Source organism: Macrobrachium nipponense, chromosome 15 (assembly GCF_015104395.2).
Source record: "Macrobrachium nipponense isolate FS-2020 chromosome 15, ASM1510439v2, whole genome shotgun sequence".
NCBI classification, from domain to species: Eukaryota; Metazoa; Arthropoda; class Malacostraca; order Decapoda; family Palaemonidae; genus Macrobrachium; species Macrobrachium nipponense.
The window spans coordinates 19,162,209-19,182,470 of NC_087208.1; the positions used below are offsets into that span (position 1 = coordinate 19,162,209).

Consider the following 20,262-nt stretch of genomic DNA (forward strand, 5'->3'; position numbering starts at 1 on the left):
ATATTATTACTGGCAATAGTATTTCAAAGTAAGTCTTACATTTTATGTTTAAAAATTTACATATGTACTGTATGACTTAGTTACATACATGTGAACATATGTAATCCAGTTCTCCCATAAGTATTCATTCATGCACATTTTTCCTTAGTTACTATTCAAGCCATCAAGTTTTCTTTTTACAAAGGAAACTATTCTATGTAAAATCACAAGAAAGGGGGAGAAAGAACAAAAATATGTATGAATATTAAGAAAAATTTATACACTAGTACAATATACGGGAACATTAAAGAAAATTGACACTAGTACAACATATGAATGTTGATTAAAGATGACGAATTAGGCATGCAGTCCGATGAATGACAATGAAAATAGACTGCACAGCTAAACAGAGGAGTTACATCTCCTCTGAGGGCGCCTCTTAACCTTCAGGAGGCACTTTGGGAGGCATTTCAAGTGACTCAAGAGGCACTAGTATTTCAGGCGGTTGGGGAGGCATTACTTCAGGGGTTTGAGGAGGCTTTGGAGGGTCCTTCTTCGTATGTGTAATGAACATGGTGATTGACAGCTGCTGCCATTGCTTCTTCATGGTGGTGAGGGCTTGATTATAGGGCTCCAATGCTGTATTTAGGATGTTTGAAAACTTTAAGTGTGTTCCATGTAAGGATCCCATGTTGCAGCAAACTCCTGGGCATCGTTTATCATTCTCCTAATTTGAGACAGGTGTTCCAAAGTCAGGCCCTTATCCTGCTCCTGTTCCTCTTCAGAACCTGGAGTGTCTTCTTCCTCGCTGGCAGACTGTCAGGTCTGCCAAATCCTGGTCTGTCTTGGGGTCAGAGTGGTCATCAATGAGGGTGATGACTTCACCCTCGGTGATATCATCAAAACTTTCACCACCAAGAATTCTTGCCAACTGGACTGCTTTATTAATGGCTGAGTTCCACGCTGGACGAGTGGTTTTCAAGCTGAGCTGCCAATTTGGTGGTCCCAGGTTCGATTCCCGGCTCGGTCAACGCGGAATCAGAGAAATTTATTTCTGGTGATAGAAGTTCATTTCTCGATATAGTGTGGTTCGGAACCCACAATAAGCTGTAGGTCCCGTTGCTAGGTAACCAATTGGTTCCTAGCCACGTAAAAATATCTAATCCTTCGGGCCAGCCCTAGGAGAGCTGTTAATCAGCTCAGTGGTCTGGTAAAACTAAGATATACTTAACTTAACTTATTAATGGCTGAAAGCTTGATTTCCTCAGGAGAGAAGCTCGTATAATTATGGGCACAATCTGGCCATAACTTACTCCAGCATGCATTCAAGGTCGCCTTCTTCATGTCCTTCAGTGACCGATCGATGACAGACAGACACGAGGGAATAGTGAATTTACACCAAAAGTCTTCCAGCATAAATTCACTGTCACAGTCCATTGCATCAACAAGGTGCTGGAGGAAGTTCCTGGTGTAGAGTGGCTTGAAGGCTTGGATCATTCCCTGGTCCATAGGCTAGAGGAGAGAGATGATGTAAGGAGGAACTTGAGCTGGACTCTGTTGTAATAAAGATCAAGAGGGTAGCCACCTTCATCGTCCATAATTAGCAACACCTTGAACTCTCCGCTGTGCTTGTACCCTCACCTCGGTGTACCCTCGGTATATGAGCAGGTAACTGGTTCAAAGGAAATCTTCGCTCCGGTGTACCGGTGTTTATCGGACCAGTTTACCACGTCCTATGGACTATCTCTCACGGAGTACAGGAGATGATTATGCCCAGAAAAATTTTCACTCCGGCATGCAGCGGAGTATTATATTTCTTAGCAGGTTAGCCCTGTTAGTAACTGCCGATACTCATGTATCTGTCCACTTACAGGCTACCAACTGCCAAGAGGCGGGGTGCAACGCCATCCAGCGAGATCCATGTGGTCGCGAGGTCTGCCGGACCCACGCTCCCTGTGCTATCCGCCATAATGACTTAGTAGTGTGGCACCACGAAGCCTGCTCCATCTGTTACGATTTGGTGGACCAGTTTACTGCCGGAGTAAGTATATACCGGAGTAATATACTCATAACTGTTGTTGATATGCTTATACTGTTATAAAACATATGTTAAGGTATAAGTATTACTTAGTCTTAGGTGTTAATCATATATCTTCGGGGCTTCGTTGTAAGGACTACAATGACCCTTTATTCCAGGCTACCGCCGTGAAGGACGCCGCGTCGGCTACCTTGAGGGCCTGGGTCGGAGGCTTTGGGAAGAACGTCTCCAAGGGGCAGCCATACATCCTGGACAAGAGTATGGCTGTCCACCTCTTCCCAGGCGGCAAGTCGACCGGGTACGTTGACCCAGCAGCGGCAGCTCCGTGCATCGGTGCTATCCAGCAGCAGGTGGCGCAAGCATTGGCGGACCAAGGGACCCCGGAGATCGCCGAGGATGTGGCGACTCTTGACTTGAATGTGGAGCCTATGACGGTAGGAGAGAGTGATCTATTGGTTGAGGTAGGTTTGCTAGGAGCTCAAGGGCTTCCCTTGGGCTTGTCTGGATCTTCGTCCCCTATTCCTTCTTCATCTTCTTTTCAAGGCTTTGCTGAGTCGGACATTCCGGCGAAGACGTCATCAGCTTCAGCTATCCCTAAAGTGAAAGGGAAGCGAGAGCAGAAGACCCTGGAGAGGACGTCTTTTAAGAAGACCTCGTCCTCGTCATCTCATAAGACTCCGGCTCACCAACCCGGAGCAGAGAAATCGAAGTCTTCTTCGACTTCTTATTCAAAAGGGTCCAAGAGCAAGTCCTCTAAGGAGAAGGCCCGTGCTTCCACAGAGCCAGAGCCTTCGACGTCCACCGGAGCGTGTCCAAAGACTCCTGTGTTGGTCAGGGACCCTAGTCCCTTCGACACCGAGGCATTCACCGCCGGTGTTATGCAACAGGTGGGGAACCTAGTCGGTAACATGGTTAATGACAGGCTGGAACAGATGCTTTTGCGCATCTCCACCTCGTTTGAGGAGTCGGGCCAGTCAATCCGGAACATTTCGGAGAGGCTGGCAAACCAGGATCCGGTACAAAAGTAGATGAAGCAAGGAATCTTGTGGTATCTGGCAACGCATGCATAGATCGGGTGAAGAGTGGTCAAACCCGAACATCTACGCCAGCCTTTCCCAACTCAGGATGACTTAACAAAATGAAGGGCGGCTAGAGGCGGGCAGTATAACGCTAAGACCTCAGGTTTGTAGCTATGAAAAATACAAATTGTCTTAGAAAATTTGTCATTTGTTCATACGCGAACAAACCCTCGGTCTTAACAATAGGATAGACTCATACTTGGAGGGAGGTATAAGACATCTTAGACCGGCTGGGGGCCTACCCGCCAGTCCAGCTCTCAAAAGAAATGGTTCTTAGAGAGGGACTGAAGCCCGTTGAGAAGCTAGATACCCTAAAATCTACCACTCAGAACCTGAGTGATGAACAATGATATATGGGATAACCATTGTATAGGGAACTAAAGAAAAACTTTGACTGTCCAAAAAACAAACCAAGGCATTAGGGTTTGTAGTACTCCTGACTCCTCCTTGCCCAGGAGCGGAGCTTATGTGACTAAATAGTGGGTAAGATATTGAATACTGCACGACCACACTACCAGTATGACTACCTCACTCACCTGTATCAGACCAGTCCAGCAAATGACGTGTCAATTCCTTAAACAGCCCGAAGGAAGAAGGAAAGGTACAAGAGAAAGGAGGCCAGCCAACTCACTCATTCTCTCATCCACAGAATCATCTTAGGTAAGATACAAAGGTGACCCATTAAGGGCAACTATGAGTTACACAACCTGTTGGGCAGCCACCACAGGACCGAGGGAAAATGTGTCCATAGATCTGTGGGCAACATCCTTAAGATAGAAGGAGGTGAACGTGGACTGGCGTAACCAAGTACCAGCGCTCAGCACTCTATGTACAGCCAAGTTCTTTTTGAAAGCCAGAGAGGGACCAATACCCCTAACGTCATGTGCTCTAGCCTGCACAGACGACTTCCCTGTCTGATGACTTCCCGTATCCAAAAAGAGATAGAATTCTTAGACACCTCTTTCTTCATACAGCCTGTACTGACAAAAAGTCTGCGGCAGCCTGGTCTAAAGTGCCGAATCCTTTTAAGATAGTAACACAGGGCCCGGACAGGGCACAACAAAAGCTCTTGAGCATCACCACCCACACAGTCAGTCAGTGAGGGAATGGAGAACGAAGCAAACCTGTCATCATGCACCGAAGGATTTTGGGTCTTAGCCACGAATTCCGGAACAAATTCGAAGGACACTGACTTCCAACACCTGGTGTGCTTCACCTCATAACTCAAGACCGTGGAGCTCTCCTACCCTTTTGGAAGATGCCAAAGCCAAAAGGAAAACTGTCTTATGCGTCAGGTTCCTATCAGATGAGAGGCGCAAGGGCTCATATGGACTCTTAGTCAAGATCTTAAGCACCAAGGAAACATCCCACGTTGGGGGCTTGAGCTCTCTAGAAGACGAATGCTCAAACCCCTTAACTAGCAGGGAAAGTTCCCAGGAAGAGGAGATGTCGATACCCTTCAGGCGTAACACCAAACTCAAAGCCGCCCTGTAGCCTTTAATAGCAGACACAGACAAACGTTTCTCGTCTCTGAGGAAGGTAAAAAAGTCTAATATTCGCTGAATAGAGGTCGCGAGTGGAGAAAAACTCCGTTTACGACACCAACCACAGTAGATCGCCCATTTGCCTTGGTAAACTGCGGAGGTTGACTTCCTAAGACTGCTGGACATGTGCCCAGCTGACTTCTGAGAAAAGCCTCTCTCTCGGAGGAGATAGCTGATAGCTGATAGCCTCCAACCATGAAGAGACCTTTCTGCATGGGGCTGACACAGGAGATGCCGCCAAGGCGGAATCTCCCTCGGAATCTCCAACAACAACGATAGCAGATCTGGAAACCATTCCGCCTGAGGCCACAGAGGGGCCACCAGAGTCATTCTGAGACCCTGTGAACCCAACAGCCTGTTCAGAACTTGACGGATCAAACAAAACGGAGGGAAGGCATACACCCCCAGGTTGTCCCACGGATGTTGGAATGCGTCTTCTGCCAATGCCAAGGGATCTGGGACCACTGAACAGAACACTTCCAGCTTCCTGATGTAACGTGTCGCAAAAAGGTCCAGCATGGGTCTTCCCCAAATCTGGAAAAGCCTGTCTGCCACCACTTGATGAAGGGACCACTCTGTGCCTAAGATCTGATCCCGGCGACTGAGTTTGTCTACGACCACGTTCCGCTTCCATGGGATATACCTGGCTGAAAGCTCTACCGAATTGCTGATTGCCCACTGGTGAAGCTCGACAGTCAAGGCATGAAGCTGCTGAGAAACTAGGCCTCCCTGTTTGTTCACGTAGGTGTTGTCCGACATGAGAACAACAGAGTGACCCTCTACCATCCCCCGAAACTCCTTCAGACCCAGGAAAGCCGCCTTCAACTCCAAGACGTTGATATGCTGCTGCTTGTCCTCTAAACCCAAATGCCTGAAGCGATGAGGCTGCCTAAGTGCGTGCCCCAACCTGCGAGGGAGGCGTCCGAGAACAGAAGGAAGTCCGGAGGGAGAGAACGCAGAGGGACGCCCTTCAATAGATTCTGGTCGTCCAACCACCAACGAAGGTCTTCTCTCACTTTCAGAGACAGTGGGACCATAAACAGGGGAGAGTCCCCCGCCGGAGACCAGAATTCCCCCAGTCTCCATTGCAGAGACCGAAGATGAAGACGCTCCTGAGGGACCAGCTTCTCCAGGGAAGATAGGACTCCCAGAAGAACCTGCCACTGATGAGTTGACTGATGCGACATTGAGAGGAAGTTGCGCGCCACAGCCGGCAACTTCTCCAATCTCTGATCCGACAAAAACTCTCGCCACTGTTGTATCGATGACCATGCCCAGGTAGAGAATCCTTTGAGTGGGTACAAGGTTCAACTTTTCCTGGTTGACTAATATGCCCAGGTCCACACAGAACCGAAGAAGATGATCCCTGTCTTGCAACAGCTTTTCCCTGGAAACTGCCAAGACCAACCAATCATCGAGGTACCTCAGCAAACGGATCCCCTGAGCATGGGCCCAACTTGACACGAGAGAGAAGACCCTTGTGAACACTTGAGGGGCTGTGGTCAACCCGAAGCACAAGACTTTGAACTCGAAGATCTTGTCCGCCTGGGACTTCCTGCACCAGTTCGCCTTGAGGAAGAATTGTAGAGCCCTTAAGTGTAGTCTTCCTAGCTTCATGAACTTTTTTACTGATGACAGGGTACCCAGCAAACTCATCCACTGTGCTGCCAAGCACAATGGACTGGTCAGGAATTGTTGAACTGTCCAAAGGCATGACTCCACTCTTTCTAGGGACAGAAAAACCCAAAAAGTCTGAGAATCCAGTCTCATTCCCAAATGGAAAATACTCTGAGAAGGAATAGTAACTTGGGAATTAGACATATTTATTACAATGGACACTAATTCTTCAAAGAGGCACAGAGAAGCCAATTGTCCAAATACAGAAATGCATTTATCCCCATCAAATGCAGTGGACTTAGAACCCTTGTGAACACCTGTGAAGCCGTCGACAGACCAAAGCACAGCGCCTGAAACTGAAATATCTTGTCCTGAAAAACAAATTGGAGATACTTCCTAGAGTCCTGATGGAATGGGACATGGAAGTAGGCGTCCTGCATGTCGAGGGATACCATCCAATCCCCCTGACAAAGCGAGGCAAGTACGGAACTCTGAGTCTCCATCTTCAACTTCATTGTCAGAACAATTAAAGGCACTGACATCTAAAATAGGCCTCCAGCCCCCCAATGTTTTGGGGACTACAAAAAGTCTGTTGTACAACCCCTCCAACATGTCAGTGACCTCTTCCACTGCGCGTTTAGAACCAAGGATTTTACTTCCTCCTCGAGCACTGAAAACTTCCCCAAGCCAACGGAATATGATGTTAACACGATGGGGAACTTGGAAAGGGGGTCTTTCCCTGAAAGGAATAGCATAACCCAGACATAAAAGTGATAACCCAGGCTTCAGCACCCCTGCTCTTCCACTCCTCCCAAAACTGGTGCAGCATGGTGCCTACGGGCGTGTGAAGGACCGAAACACTACTTATTTGCAGGCTTAACTGCACTTCTTGATGTGGACTTAAGAGGGTGGGCGAAGGTTAGAGCAAGGTCTGGCAAAAGGGCACAACTTTCCCTCACAAAAAGGCTGCTTCTGAAGTGGCCAAAAGGACTTGGTTGGCACTGCAACTGCCGTTGAGGACTTAGGGCGCTTGGTGGATTGAGCAAGCAAATCCGTAGTGGACTTCTTCTCGAGTGCAGTGTCTTGAGGAAACAGGTGTGACTTAAAAAAGAGGGGAGAACAAGAAAGCAGACTTCTGGATCATTGTTACTTCTTTAGTAGTAAAAAAGCACACACAGCTCACGCTTCTTTAATGCTCCTATGGCAAACAAGGAAGCTACTTCATCTATGCCATCCCTAACAGCTTTATCAAAACAATAAAGCACTCCCAACCAGTCCTCCCAAAGATCCTCAGAAAGCAGAGGGCAGTCCTCCAACTTCCTCACCAATGCCTCCAATCAACCAGTCCAAAACACTGAAGATCTCTAAAACCTCAACAAGGTTACAAACTAGGTGGTTGATCTCCGACGAAGAAAAGAACGTCTTCACAGCCGAAAATACTGCTCTCCTATTTGTGTCCACCAGGCCAGAGAATTCCCACTGGAGGCAGCTATTCCCAAGGAAGGAGCTTCCCCTGTTGCGTAGAAACAGTAACGCTTCTTTATGAGCTACAAAGGAGGGAAGGCAAAAGAAGCTTTGCCTTGTGTTCTCTTAGCAGATGGCCATTCATCTACAAAGCTAAGAGCCTTCCTAGCTGCAGAGGAGAGGAATAACTCAGGAAGGAGATCTTCCAGTTGTTTCTTTTTTCATAAGGAAGATCAAAGGAGGCGAACTAGGAGTAGCAGGTGGGAAACGATCTGGAAAATAATCCGAAAAAAAACTCATTAAATAAGCATAAGCTGTCGCAGGTTGAGTCAAGACCTCTTCTAACTCTTGTTCTTGCTCTTCCTCCTCTGAGGACACAGGAGACAGGGTCGGTTTTTCCTTCTTCGACAGTGGCGTCTTACCCTTTAAGAAGGACAACAACTCTTTGAAATGCTGTCAAAAAGGAGCCAAAGCAGGGTCCTCCTGCTGGGATAGATCTGAACAAACAGATGACGAAGACTTACGTAGAAGACTTACATAGAAGAAGGCTTTGGACTCGCAATCAAAGTCTGTCGAGTTGACTGAGGGGGAATTGCTCGTTTAGTCAGCACCAACACCTGTCGTTCCTCAGTTGAGTCCACTGAGTCATGAGTAGAAGCATAATAGTCAAGTGTTAAAACAGTACAACTACAATGTGGGCGGGGACTGGAAACTGTACCCCTAGGACTGGAAACTGAATCCCTAGATCCCTTGACAGGGATAGGGGAGTCGTCAATTACTGATGACTTCTTTAGAGGCCGCCATGGAATTACCCCAGCAAAGCAAACCCGGAGGAAACGAACCACTTGAGTCCGATGATAACCCAGCACTAAAAGAGACTGCTTTCCAATGGCGCTAAGTCAATGCCTGATGTGACACTTCAGGATGGACGGAGGGAGCGACTGTCCGTGGGCAAGCCCTGCCAGTCTCCCTTGGACCTCCGGTATGTCTTCTCCCTGAGGTGGGGGAGCAGGACAGTGACCTTTGTCTAGGAGAATTGGAGGGACGGACAGCTACCCCCTCAGATTGCACTTCACTACCACTAGCACTGGGCACTTTTGCCTCACTTTTTTTCTCCATGAACGATTTCATGGGGGCAACTAACGCCATCATAATAATAATATCCAAATACTCAAACTTCCTCTTGAACCTTGATTCAAAGATGGCAATGGTATCAGAAAGCACAACATGGGAAGCTGGTAAAGGAGTAGGAAGTGAAGAGTTTGGAGGACTGAGAATGGGAGAGAGATTTCCAGGAATAGCATAGGCAGGAGTAGAAATCTCCGCTAACACATGGGAAGACGGAGGAGCTACACTAGCCTTATTACCAGCTCTAAGGGCTGCCTTTCTCTTCCTATATTGCTACACTTTCTTATTATGCGAAATGCAGTTTCCATTTCTTCTCGCCCAAATCCTGACATACAGAACATCTAAGTTCCCTCGAACACTCCTGGCCCCTACATTTAGTGCATCTAGAGTGAGGATCATATACTTCTTTAACTAACCTAGTTTTGCAGCCATCAACACAAAACCTAACCCCAAATTTGCTTAAATCCAACATATTCAAGCAAAAAAGCCAGCAAATTAGACAAAATAAGCAAAGTTAATTCTGACAAAATCAATATCCACAACAAAATCGTACATCACCAATATCCAGGAAAGTGAAAAAACCATTCAAATGATGACGAAGAAGGTCCGCAGAACTACCAGTGTTACTCGGGAGCTGGCAGAAATCCAACTGAGAGGTGTGACGTCACCATACCTGTCTACCGGAAATGGTCAGTAACTGGTTACCCACACTAGTGATGGCGCCGCCACTGCGAAACTTGAAGTTTGGTCTGCCGTGCATAGGAATCCTACAGCTGAATAATTGCTTGGTAAGACTGAATAAAAACAATATTTTTACACTACCAAATTGTCACTCAAAAGCATGCCTGTGTATTTACGCTCAATTCCCAAACATCCATGGTGGAACCTTGCACTACACATTTCACAGCAAGTTCCTTCATCAACAACTTCTTCAGACCAATTACCACAGGTTGCTGACTTGCTCTCAATTTGGGTTGACTTATCTTCCTCCAGTGTTTTCTGTATTGTTTCCTCTTTATATGCTTTCTGATACATTCTTGATAAAGTTTATATATTATTCTAAGCTTTCCCATTCTTGTTCTAAATTCTACAATATTTAATTTCTTTTTTTCCTTTCTCTTCTTCATATTCACTTTGAACATCATGCTAGGCTTGCATTTTATACAGAGCACTTCTCAGACACATCCTACTTGCATGACAGCCACTCTTTAAAAGTAATTGCTACAGGCAAGGGAAAGCGCACTCTTGCCTCGAGTCCTTTTATACTGTGTCTATCAAAGGCACTATTCTGGCCAAGACTAACTATGAGAGAATTCTTTGATATTGGTTGGTCTGTCTTATGAAGCCCTGGATAAACCAAATGAGTAACTTGTTTGAGGACGAACAGCAGCTACACCAACAAAAGTTTACTGAGACCACTGACTTAAAATGCTGTGGTGACATGAAGGGGTGAGGTTGGACTATTAATGCTCAAGCAGGCTGACAACATGTCTACCCATCACAGCAATTCAAGGCTTCATTTCTGTTCACATTAGGTCAACAGGCTTTTGTGAAACACTTAAGTAAGTTGAACTTTGTATGATCACATTGATAATGTAAAAATAATACAGTACAACAATTATAATTTAACGTTACAAATTGTAATTTAAACAAATTTTAAAATATACCTTTTCTTGTGACCATACATACAATAAAAACAGTAATAATGGACAGTAGTAGAAGTCTGCAGAAAATCAGTAATTAAGAATGGAATTTTGCAATAAAATAATTACCTTATATTTTTCATAGGGATTTTAATATAGGATTCACATCTTGGCTGACACTTTGCCATCTCATCTTCTTTGAGCTCCTTGTACATATCCTCTGAAAATAGTATAAAACCAAAAATTATCAATGTACAAAGTGCAAATTTTAATATTTTAAACCTATCAACCAAAAATGATATCTTTATAATATCACACTCAACAAGTAATTACACAGCTACTAGTTCCACTTATAGAGCAGCTTGAATTAAAAATTTTGTGGGTAACGCTTCAAACCATTGTGTAGGGGACCATCCTGACCACTAACTGGAGAATAGGAATGACGGTAAGCAGAAATCTCAGTTTATTCATGCCTTATGTCCATCAGAGGAGTGTGGGCTCCGATTCTGTAATTACTCGGTAAGTATATACAGTCATACCCAACATACGAAAAATGATATTGTTATGATACAATAAAGTTTTATACATACTTACCTGGCAGATATATACAATTAAATGGCCCACCCAGCCTCCCCTCAGGAGACAGCTGGAAGAAAAAATCTGTCTTAGAAAACTGGTATGGTTCCTATTCCCGCCACCCAGCGGCGGGGGGGGTAGATCACCTGACCTACCTGCTGCGTGTGCCGCGAAATTCGAATTTCTGTCGGGGACGACGGAGTAATAGCTATGTATATATCTGCCAGGTAAGTATGTATAAAACTTTATTGTATCATAACAATATCATTTTTATACATTCAACTTACCCGTCAGATATATACATAGCTGATTCACACCATTGGTGGAGGGTAAAAGACAGCTATTACTGAATATACAGGTAAACAACATACGTTGTAGGTAATAAATAAATAAAACCTTGGTTCCTATGTGTTTAGACGAAGGGTCGACTTCCTAGCTATTGCTAGTAGTCTGCTTCGTCTCAAGAGCCTCAGCGAGGATGTGACCTATGGCTAAGAGTTCTTGTAGATCTGTCAATGGGGTCTTATCCACTTACTTGACAGAATCTAGTGGTCATTTGTCAATGGGGTCTTATCCACTTACATGACAATACACCAATGCCTATTGGCATAATTTAAGGAGCACAACACCGATCCCGATCACCTGATCCTAACACGAGGGTTTGTGCTTAATTTGAAAAGAGCTATCCCCAAACTCATTTCAAATAACCCCAGAAAATAATACACTTATGTTAAAAAAAAAAATAATTCACTAGTTAAGGATCAGTGTCGTCTCCCTATCCCAGCAACGCATCCGTGGACACGTATAACAAAGAGAGAAGGATCTCTCATAGGCCCACTTGATCTCCTTCGTGCAAAGAGAAGTCAACACAGAGTTGCATCTCCCGTTATTACAGCTAATATGTCTCTCACAACATATTGTTATGGAAAGAACAAGAATTGTTAAAAGCCCGCACTTCAAGCGCTTTTAATTCTTAGCTGTTTGAAGGAATCATCAAGTTACTCAAGAAGTGCTTTAGAGATTCCACTGTTCCAAAGAAGACCAGGGCTTTCTTTGAAATAGAACTCTTCTGGATGAAGCCCAGAGCCTGGCTTGCGCCTGGCTGGCGCCTCGCGCCTGCCTGGCACTTGGCTGGCGCCTCGCGCCTGGCTGGCGCTTCGCTTGCCTGGCGCCTCGCGTCTGGCTGGCTCCTCGCGCCTGGCTGACTTCTCCCCACTTGCTGGAGATTTGAGCTTGTTAAGAGTCTCGATGAAAATTGGCGATGTCCACCTCGGACACTTTATTTGCCTGATTTATTCGCCTCTAGTGCATCTGCGCCAGATTGGAGGCCTACTCCTTCTCCTCATCAGACAATGACAGTGTTTATTTGGACTGTCTTGCTCTGGCGTCTTTACGCCTGTTTGGCATTTGGCGCCTGATTGGCGCTACATTGTCCAAAAGTCTGAACATCCACAATCGTTTATCAGGAGAATGGAAAAGGGTGGAAGAAATTCTTTCACTTTGAGCTTATGGCCTCCGTAACAAGGGGAGGTAATTTTAGTCAGCTACATCCAGTAGATGATAGGAAATCTAATAGTTCGAGAGACCAGTCTTCCTCCGAGGAGGATCATACTTGATACTTCCGTTGCTAACGAGCACTCTTCCTACATGTTGATGAGTTCTCTTGTTGCAAAATCTTCCCTATCCTTGCACGAAGGCAGGGAAAGAGCCTGGAAGTCTAGCTCTTTAAATATCTCTTCGAACCTTCTGGGAAGTGGTTTTTTAAGCCCTCATCGAATTCCAAAGACTCTGTCAGCAAACGTTTAAACCTTATCTTCTTTTGTAGATGAGAACGTAAATACATTGCCTGGACAATGAATCCTTTATCTGAAAGTGTTGATCCAGGAATAAAAGGTTTTAGTTCTTTTGCCAAACATACCATGCTGGCAGGAACCCATTGCCTAGTCTTTCTAGAATTTGATTCCAGATTCCAAGCCCAAAATTTTACTCGTCCTTTTGGTCGTTTAGTACCAAGAGAAACATTGATGAGGAGCAGTTCCATCTTGTCAGAACACGGAATCTGAGGCCCAAATAGGATCCCATTGTAATTATAAGATCTCCTAGTCTTGTCATATAGAGGTATTGTATAAGATCCCGAAGATCTTAATGCTCTGCTATCTCCAATTCCCTTTATAGAGACAGAGTACATATAGCCTTTTACTGCGTTCTTTGATAGCAGAAATATACAAAGGTGATTCTTCCCTCTGAAAGGGAAGAAAAAACCTATATGTGGTTCACAGAGGTATCGGAAGAGGACAGTTTCCTCATTCCCTCTAGCACGATCTGCAGTAATCATATATCTTATTCATGACTACTGTCATTTACCTTGAAACATCCTCTCATTCATGTCCACTTCTGGTCAGTCTGCACGCAGACAGACTCAGAGTGGAGAGGTTGTTAAGGTCCATTTAAAATAGATGCTGAAAGAATATTCAGACTGTCTTGGAAAAGACTTCCAAAACTTGCTGTGAGAAGAACGTGACCTCGTGAATCCAACCTCTCTAAGTCTAAAAATGAGGGCATAACGTATTATCCTCTCTCTCTGACGCCCCTTTGTCTTACATTCTGTAAAGAGTTTATATTTTAGGGGAAAAAGACTAAATTTTATTCCCCTTTCTATAAAATAAAGATGGCGTAGATTGCTACCTCTCTCTTATATTCTTTCTTCCCGTCCTTGTGCCTGGGCAACGAGAGAATGGAAAATTCTATCATCGTTATTCAGCAAAACAACAAATTATTATTATCCTATTCTCCTAATAAATGATCCAGGATCGAGGAGAATCATTCAAGATTCCTATCCTAGGACATCAGGCCGTAATGTACGGTTCAAATACTTGAAAAAGCCTCTCCCACCCAATATACTGAGAGCTCTAACGAGTCTTTTCCAGTACCAAAACATTACAAGGTCTCCCTTGTTATATGTTTACATAGGAGTAGGATAATATAACATCCTGTTAACCCTTAAACGCCGACTGGACGTATTTTACGTCGAGATAAATTGTCTGTCGGGTGCCGACTGGACGTATTTTACGTCGACATACAAAAGTTTTTTTAAAATTGCGAGAAAAAATCTTATAGGCCTACCAGCCTAAAACTTTTGAATCACGCGCCTTGGGGAATGCTGGGAGTCCACGGATCAAGGCCTTGTTTTGTTTTGAAGCGTGACCCAGGTGCGCGATGCGCGATATCCCTTCTTCTTGCTCCAGCCAGCATCAAGTAGCGCACCATCCGAGAGCGATCTTTCGTGAAAAGCGTGTTTTTCTGGACTTGTGCGAGACTTTGAGCATTTGTATTGCTACAAGACATTCCTAGATATGTCTCAACGACGTGTGAACCGTGAAAGGCGCGTTTTTACCCGTCGGAAGGGATCGGTGTAAGGCGAGTTTTTGGACATGGATGCTGGCGAGGGGCCAAGCACGCCCCAGCATGACCCGCGCCTCAATGTCGTTCTGTGCGGCCAACGTGTGGCTGAAATTTTGTGTTTCGGGAACACATCGTTTGCCTTTGGTTACCCCTAGGAAGCATGTGGGCGTCCTTAGGGGCATTCGTAGGCATTTGGAGTGCCTCCAACCAAGGGACATAGACGAATATCTTTCGGAGCTTGATCGGGAACATGTCGCAAGTCTCATTTTGATGGCGGATGGTCATCGAGTGATGAGGACATCAGTCCCGATGAAAGTGAGGATGAATATTTGCCCCCAATGTCCGTTCGAGGCTCACTCCCGAAAGTGAGCTCGAATTCAGTGCATACGAGGGGGCGAATCTGAGGGGGAGGGGGGGAGGGGGAGGGGGATGGGTGGGGATACGGGCTCAAGTTTTATCGCAGAGGACGATACAGAAAGTGAGGGCCTAAGTGAGGATGATGGGCCAAGGGGGGGGGGGGGGGGGGGGTGGGGGGGGGGGGGGGGGGGGGGGGGGGGGGGGGGGGGGGGTGGGGGGGGGGGGGGGGGGGGGGGGGGGGGGGGGGGGGGGGGGAGTGTGCATCGTGCCCGCACCCGTGCGCGCGCACGGGCACGTAGAAGGTCGGCTCGTCGCGCCAGCCAAGGTGAAGGCTCGGTCGTCGGAGAGTGACGAGGGGTGGACGGAGGACCCCACCCCTCCTAACATGCACCCCTTCACGGCAACCCCTGGGATGACCGTACCACCAGTAACCCCTGACTGTTTTGGGTTCATTCTCCAGCTTTTCCTGACGCGGGAATTGCTGGAATACCTGGTACACGAGACGGTGGACTACGCTCGGTACTGCCGGTATGAGCTGAAGACGACCTTGTCGTATTACTGGCAGGGTTGCAACCTCATTGACATGGCACATTTTTTGGGGCTCCACATTTATTTTGGTTTGACCTGCTATCGACGTCAAGGCAATATTGGAAGAGAAGTTATTTTTTATGTATGCCGAATGTGCCTGGCGTTATGTCCCGTGATAATTTCCTGGCGATGGACAGGTACTTCAACGCCTTCAACCGAAGGGCCATACCCCGGAATAACAGTGATCGCCTCATTTTAGTGCGTACAGTGTTGGATTATATCTGTGAGCGGTGTAGTAAATCTCGTGATTCCTGGAAAGAACCTGTCTTTGGATGAGGGGATGATGCCTTACAAAGGACCGTCTTAGTATAAAAGTGTATAACCCCAAGAAGCCAAGAAATATGGTGTGAAATTCTTTCTCATTACCGAGGCCAACACTGGATACGTTGTGGACTTTTCAGTGTATACCGGGGTATTCTCCACGCTGCGTGACACTGTATTCAACCTTGTGGGACGTTTCCGTAACCAGGGATATCACCTGTTTATGGATAATTATTATAACTCGGTATCCCTGGCCCACCCAGGAACTGTATGAAGCAGGTGTTCACGTCAGTGGTACCCTTCGGTTGGTGCGTGGGGGACACGAATGTCCTCAAGAGGTTCGCTAGTCATCCGCAACACCTGGCAAGAGGAGAGACAGAGTGGCGGCGGAAGGGCGCTGTCTTCGTCATCTGTTGGAAGGGTGTCCAACTCGTCCCCATGATTACGACGAGTCATGAACCCATCCAAGAAGAGATCGTACAGCGGAAGAACGACACGTCGACAGGGCCGAGTTGTGTTTGAGGAGTTTCGTACCGAGCGGCCTACTGTCATTGGGCACTACAACAGGCACATGGGAGGAGTTGGATCTCTGTTTGATCAAGCTCATCCAGTACTTACTCCCTTCGCCAGGAGGAAGATAACCAGAAACGGTGGACACAAGAAGCTCCTCAATTACATCCTTCATTAGGCCCTCCAAAATGCCTACAATACTGTACTGTTGGGTTACCGCCAGGGGGTGACAATCTTCCTCAGGCCGGACCCACCGTTACAGTTACCGAGAGGTAAGCCGGGTGGAATGCCCTCATTCAACTTCGATCCCCGATGAGTGGACCTTCCATAACTGAACCCCCTGCCACCCCGAGCTGCAGGATCTGGCCCCTAGAGGAAAAGTGGCCAGATAGGATGGGCCAACCTTCGCTCGACCTGCCGCCGCCCCTGGCCCCTGGCTGGGCCGCCGTCCCCTGCCTGACCGACGCCCCTGCTGACGGTCGCCCCTGGCTGACCGCCAGCCACCCCTGCTGACGACGCCCCATTGCTGCCACCGCCACCTGCCCCTGGCCGTCCCCCCCCCGCCTTGCCGCGCCCCTGCTTGCCCGCCGCCCCTGGCTGACGGACGCCCCTCTTGCTGCCGGCCCCGCCATCAACCGGATTCCCTCGTCGGGTAGTGGACCCTGCGTGGTCGGCTGCAGCCAGGGGGAACAAACATACTGGAGGCCCTTAGAAGGGCGAAGGCGCAGAAACGGTGCCAGGCTGGGTGCCCAATATGAATGGCAGAAGGAGAGACAACCCGGTTCTTCTGTCTCCTCTGGCAAAAGATTTGCCTCTTTGCAGGATTAGGGGCAGTGTGACCGAAAGTTATCACACTAAGGTCATGTATTGGAGCGCGCCCCCTAAAAACTCGACAGCGGCAAGTGGGCGCACTGAGGGGCCGGCCGGGTCCCATCAGCAGTAAGGGGCGCGCGTCCTCCCCTCCTCCACCGTGTTTAACCTCGTCATGTCCGAGTGGAAAAAAATGCAAGGACTCTTTTCAATGGAGGAGGGAGAAAACAAGAAATAGAACGAAGATAAGAGTCCAATGGAGTTACCGAGTGAGTATTCTGCAATTTTATTTTATATTTAGTTTTATATTTTATTAACAATTTTTTAATTTTTAATATTCTGAAATGTGTGGCATGATAAAATAATAATAAGACATTTCATTGTATGCCCGAACAAAAAGAAGACAGTCCACACCTGCATTCCTTTTATTTATATATTTGGTACCAAGAATCGAAGAATGTAATATAATATATTTTACGTATAAAAAAAACTTATATATATATATATATATATATATATATTATATATATATTATATTATATAATTATAGTATAATATAATTTATAATTAATATATATATAGATATTTTTATTTATAATATCTTAATATATATATACTATATATAATTTATAAATATTTTTTTTTTGGGGGGGGTAAGCAAATTACTTACAGTCTTAGTAATAAATTCAATTTCATTTTATCTTCATTTTAAAACATATTGCAAGTCTCATAGAACAATATCCGCGATTTATGGTGAATATTTGAAAAAAATATTTTTATTCTGTCAGGCGTCCGATTCTCGGCCGAACAAAATCTCGGAACGACGGTAGGTCAACATTCCTCCATCAATATTTTGTGCCTTTTCATAATTACGCTTATTTTATAGTTTTTTATAATATGGAAACTGTGGCGCAAAAAAAAAAATGCAACAATTATAACAAAAAATATTGGAAGGGTTGGTTTAGCATTTCTCATTTTTTGAAATATTTGCATATAAAAGTACGATAAGGTACGAAAAAAAACTACGATCGGGATCAACTTTGACTCAAAACCGAAAAGGTATAAAAAAAAACGCCATTTATAACATAAAAACTCTTACAAGTCTAGTAATATTCAATTCATTTTATCTTCATTTTAAAAACATATTGCAAAGTCGCTCTAGAAACAATAATTCTTTCGATTTATGGCTGAAGTTTTTCACAAAAAAAATATTTTTTTCCCCTCCGCGTCAGACGATTTTGCGGCCCGAAAAATCTCGGAAACGCGTAGGTCAAATTCATTCCTCCCAATATTTGGTGCCCTTATTTTCATATTAACGCTTTTTTTAAAGGTTTATATATGGAATAAATGTAGTGCAAAAAACGATGGCACAATAATATAACAAAACAAATATTGGAAGGTTGGTCTTGTAGCATTTGAGCGTTTTTTGAAATATTTGCATATCAAGTACGAATAACGTACGAAAAAAAAAAAACGACGATCGGGTCTTCAAACTTTGACTCAACCGAAAAGGTAAAAAAAACGCATTATTTATAACATAAAAATCTTGACATCTAGTAAATATTCAAATCATTTATCTTCATTTTAAAAAACATATTGCAGTCTCTAGAAACAATATCTCGATTTATGGTGAATTTTTTTTGAAAAAAATATTTTTTTTCCCCATCCCGCGCCGACGATTTTTCGGCCCAAAAATCTCGGAAAACGCGTAGGGTTCACCCATTCTCCTAATATTTGTGCCTTTTTCAATATTAACGCTTTTTAAATTTTATAAAGGTTTATATGGGCAAATGGAATTTGCGCAAAAAAAACATGCAACAATATCAACAAAAAATAAAAAATATTGGGAATGGTTGTCACATTTATCGTTTTTTGGAAAATATTTGCATAATAAAGTACCGATTAAGTACGAAAAAAACGACGATCGGTCAAACTTTGACTTCAACTGAAAAGGTTAAAAAAACGCATTTATAACATCAAAAACCTTCGTTACACCCGATCTAGTAACATTCAATTCATTTATCATTCATTTTAAACAAAAATATTGCAAGTCCTCTAGAACAATATCTCGATTTATGGGTGTAATTTTATGAAAAAAAATATTTATTTCCCCTCACCGCGCGACGATTTTCGGGCCGAAAATCTCGGAAACGCGTAGGTCACATTCTTCCCTAATATTTGAGCCTTTTTTCATTCATTATACGCCTTTTTTTAAAGGTTTGATATATGGGAAATGTGCGCAAAAACATGCACATAATTAACCAAAAAAATATGGGAAGGTTTGTTATGCATTTATCATTTTTTGAAATATTTGGCATATAAAAGTACGATAAGTACGAAAAAACAAAAAATACGATCGGTCAACTTTTGACTCAACCGACAAAAGGGTCCAAAAAACGCAGTATACAACAAAAATAAAATCTTAACAGTCGTCGCAATACTTCAAAATCATTTATCTTTCAATTTTTAACAACCATATTGCAAGGTATCTAGAACAATATCTCGATTTAATGGTGGGAATATTTGAAAAAAAATAAAAAAATTTTTATTTTTTTTCCGTTTTACCGCCCGCGCCGATTGCCTCGGCGACCGAAAATCTCGCGGAAACGCGGTAGGTCCCACATTCTCCTAATAGTTTGTGCCTTTTCATATTACGCTTTTTTTAAAAGTTTTTTTTTATATATTGAAAATGTGCGCAAAAAACATGCACGAATATAACAAAACAAAAATTATTGGAAGGTTGTTAGCAGTTTATCATTTTTGAAATATTTGCATATAAAGTTACGATAAGTACGAAAAAAAACCTAACGATCGGTTCAAACTTTGACTCAAACCGAACAAAAGGTCAAAATAAAAAATGATATTGTTAAGATACAATAAAGTTTTGTACAATACTTACCATTGGCAGATCATATACTTAGCTATAGACTCGGTTCGTCCCGATCACGAAATTTTCAAAACTCGCGGCCAACACGCGACAGGTAGGTCAGGTGATCCACCCCCATTCCCGCCGCAGGGTGTCGGGGGTCTGGAAACTATTCTTCCCGTTTTCTAAGCCATTAATGTTTCTCTTACAACCTGTCTCCTGAGGGGAGGGCTGGGTGGGCCATTAATCGTATATATCTGCCAGTGGTAAGTATTGTACAAAACTTTATTGTATCTTAACAATATTCATTTTTGTACAAGTCAACGTTACCCAGCAGATATATACTTAGCTAGAGTTGGCACCCTTGGTGGCGGGCAAGAGACTAGCTAAAACAAAATAA

The 20,262-nt window shown here is 44.6% G+C and overlaps 1 protein-coding gene across 1 annotated transcript in view; it reads right to left on the bottom strand.

Moving 5' to 3' along the window:
• Positions 1 to 20,262, bottom strand: part of LOC135227020 (uncharacterized) — a 191,891-nt gene that overhangs the window by 50,088 nt on the left and 121,541 nt on the right. Inside the window, exon 3 of the mRNA XM_064266787.1 lies at positions 10,622 to 10,712. Coding sequence (XP_064122857.1) covers positions 10,622 to 10,712 — 91 coding nt within the window. The remainder of the gene's footprint in view (positions 1 to 10,621; positions 10,713 to 20,262) is intronic.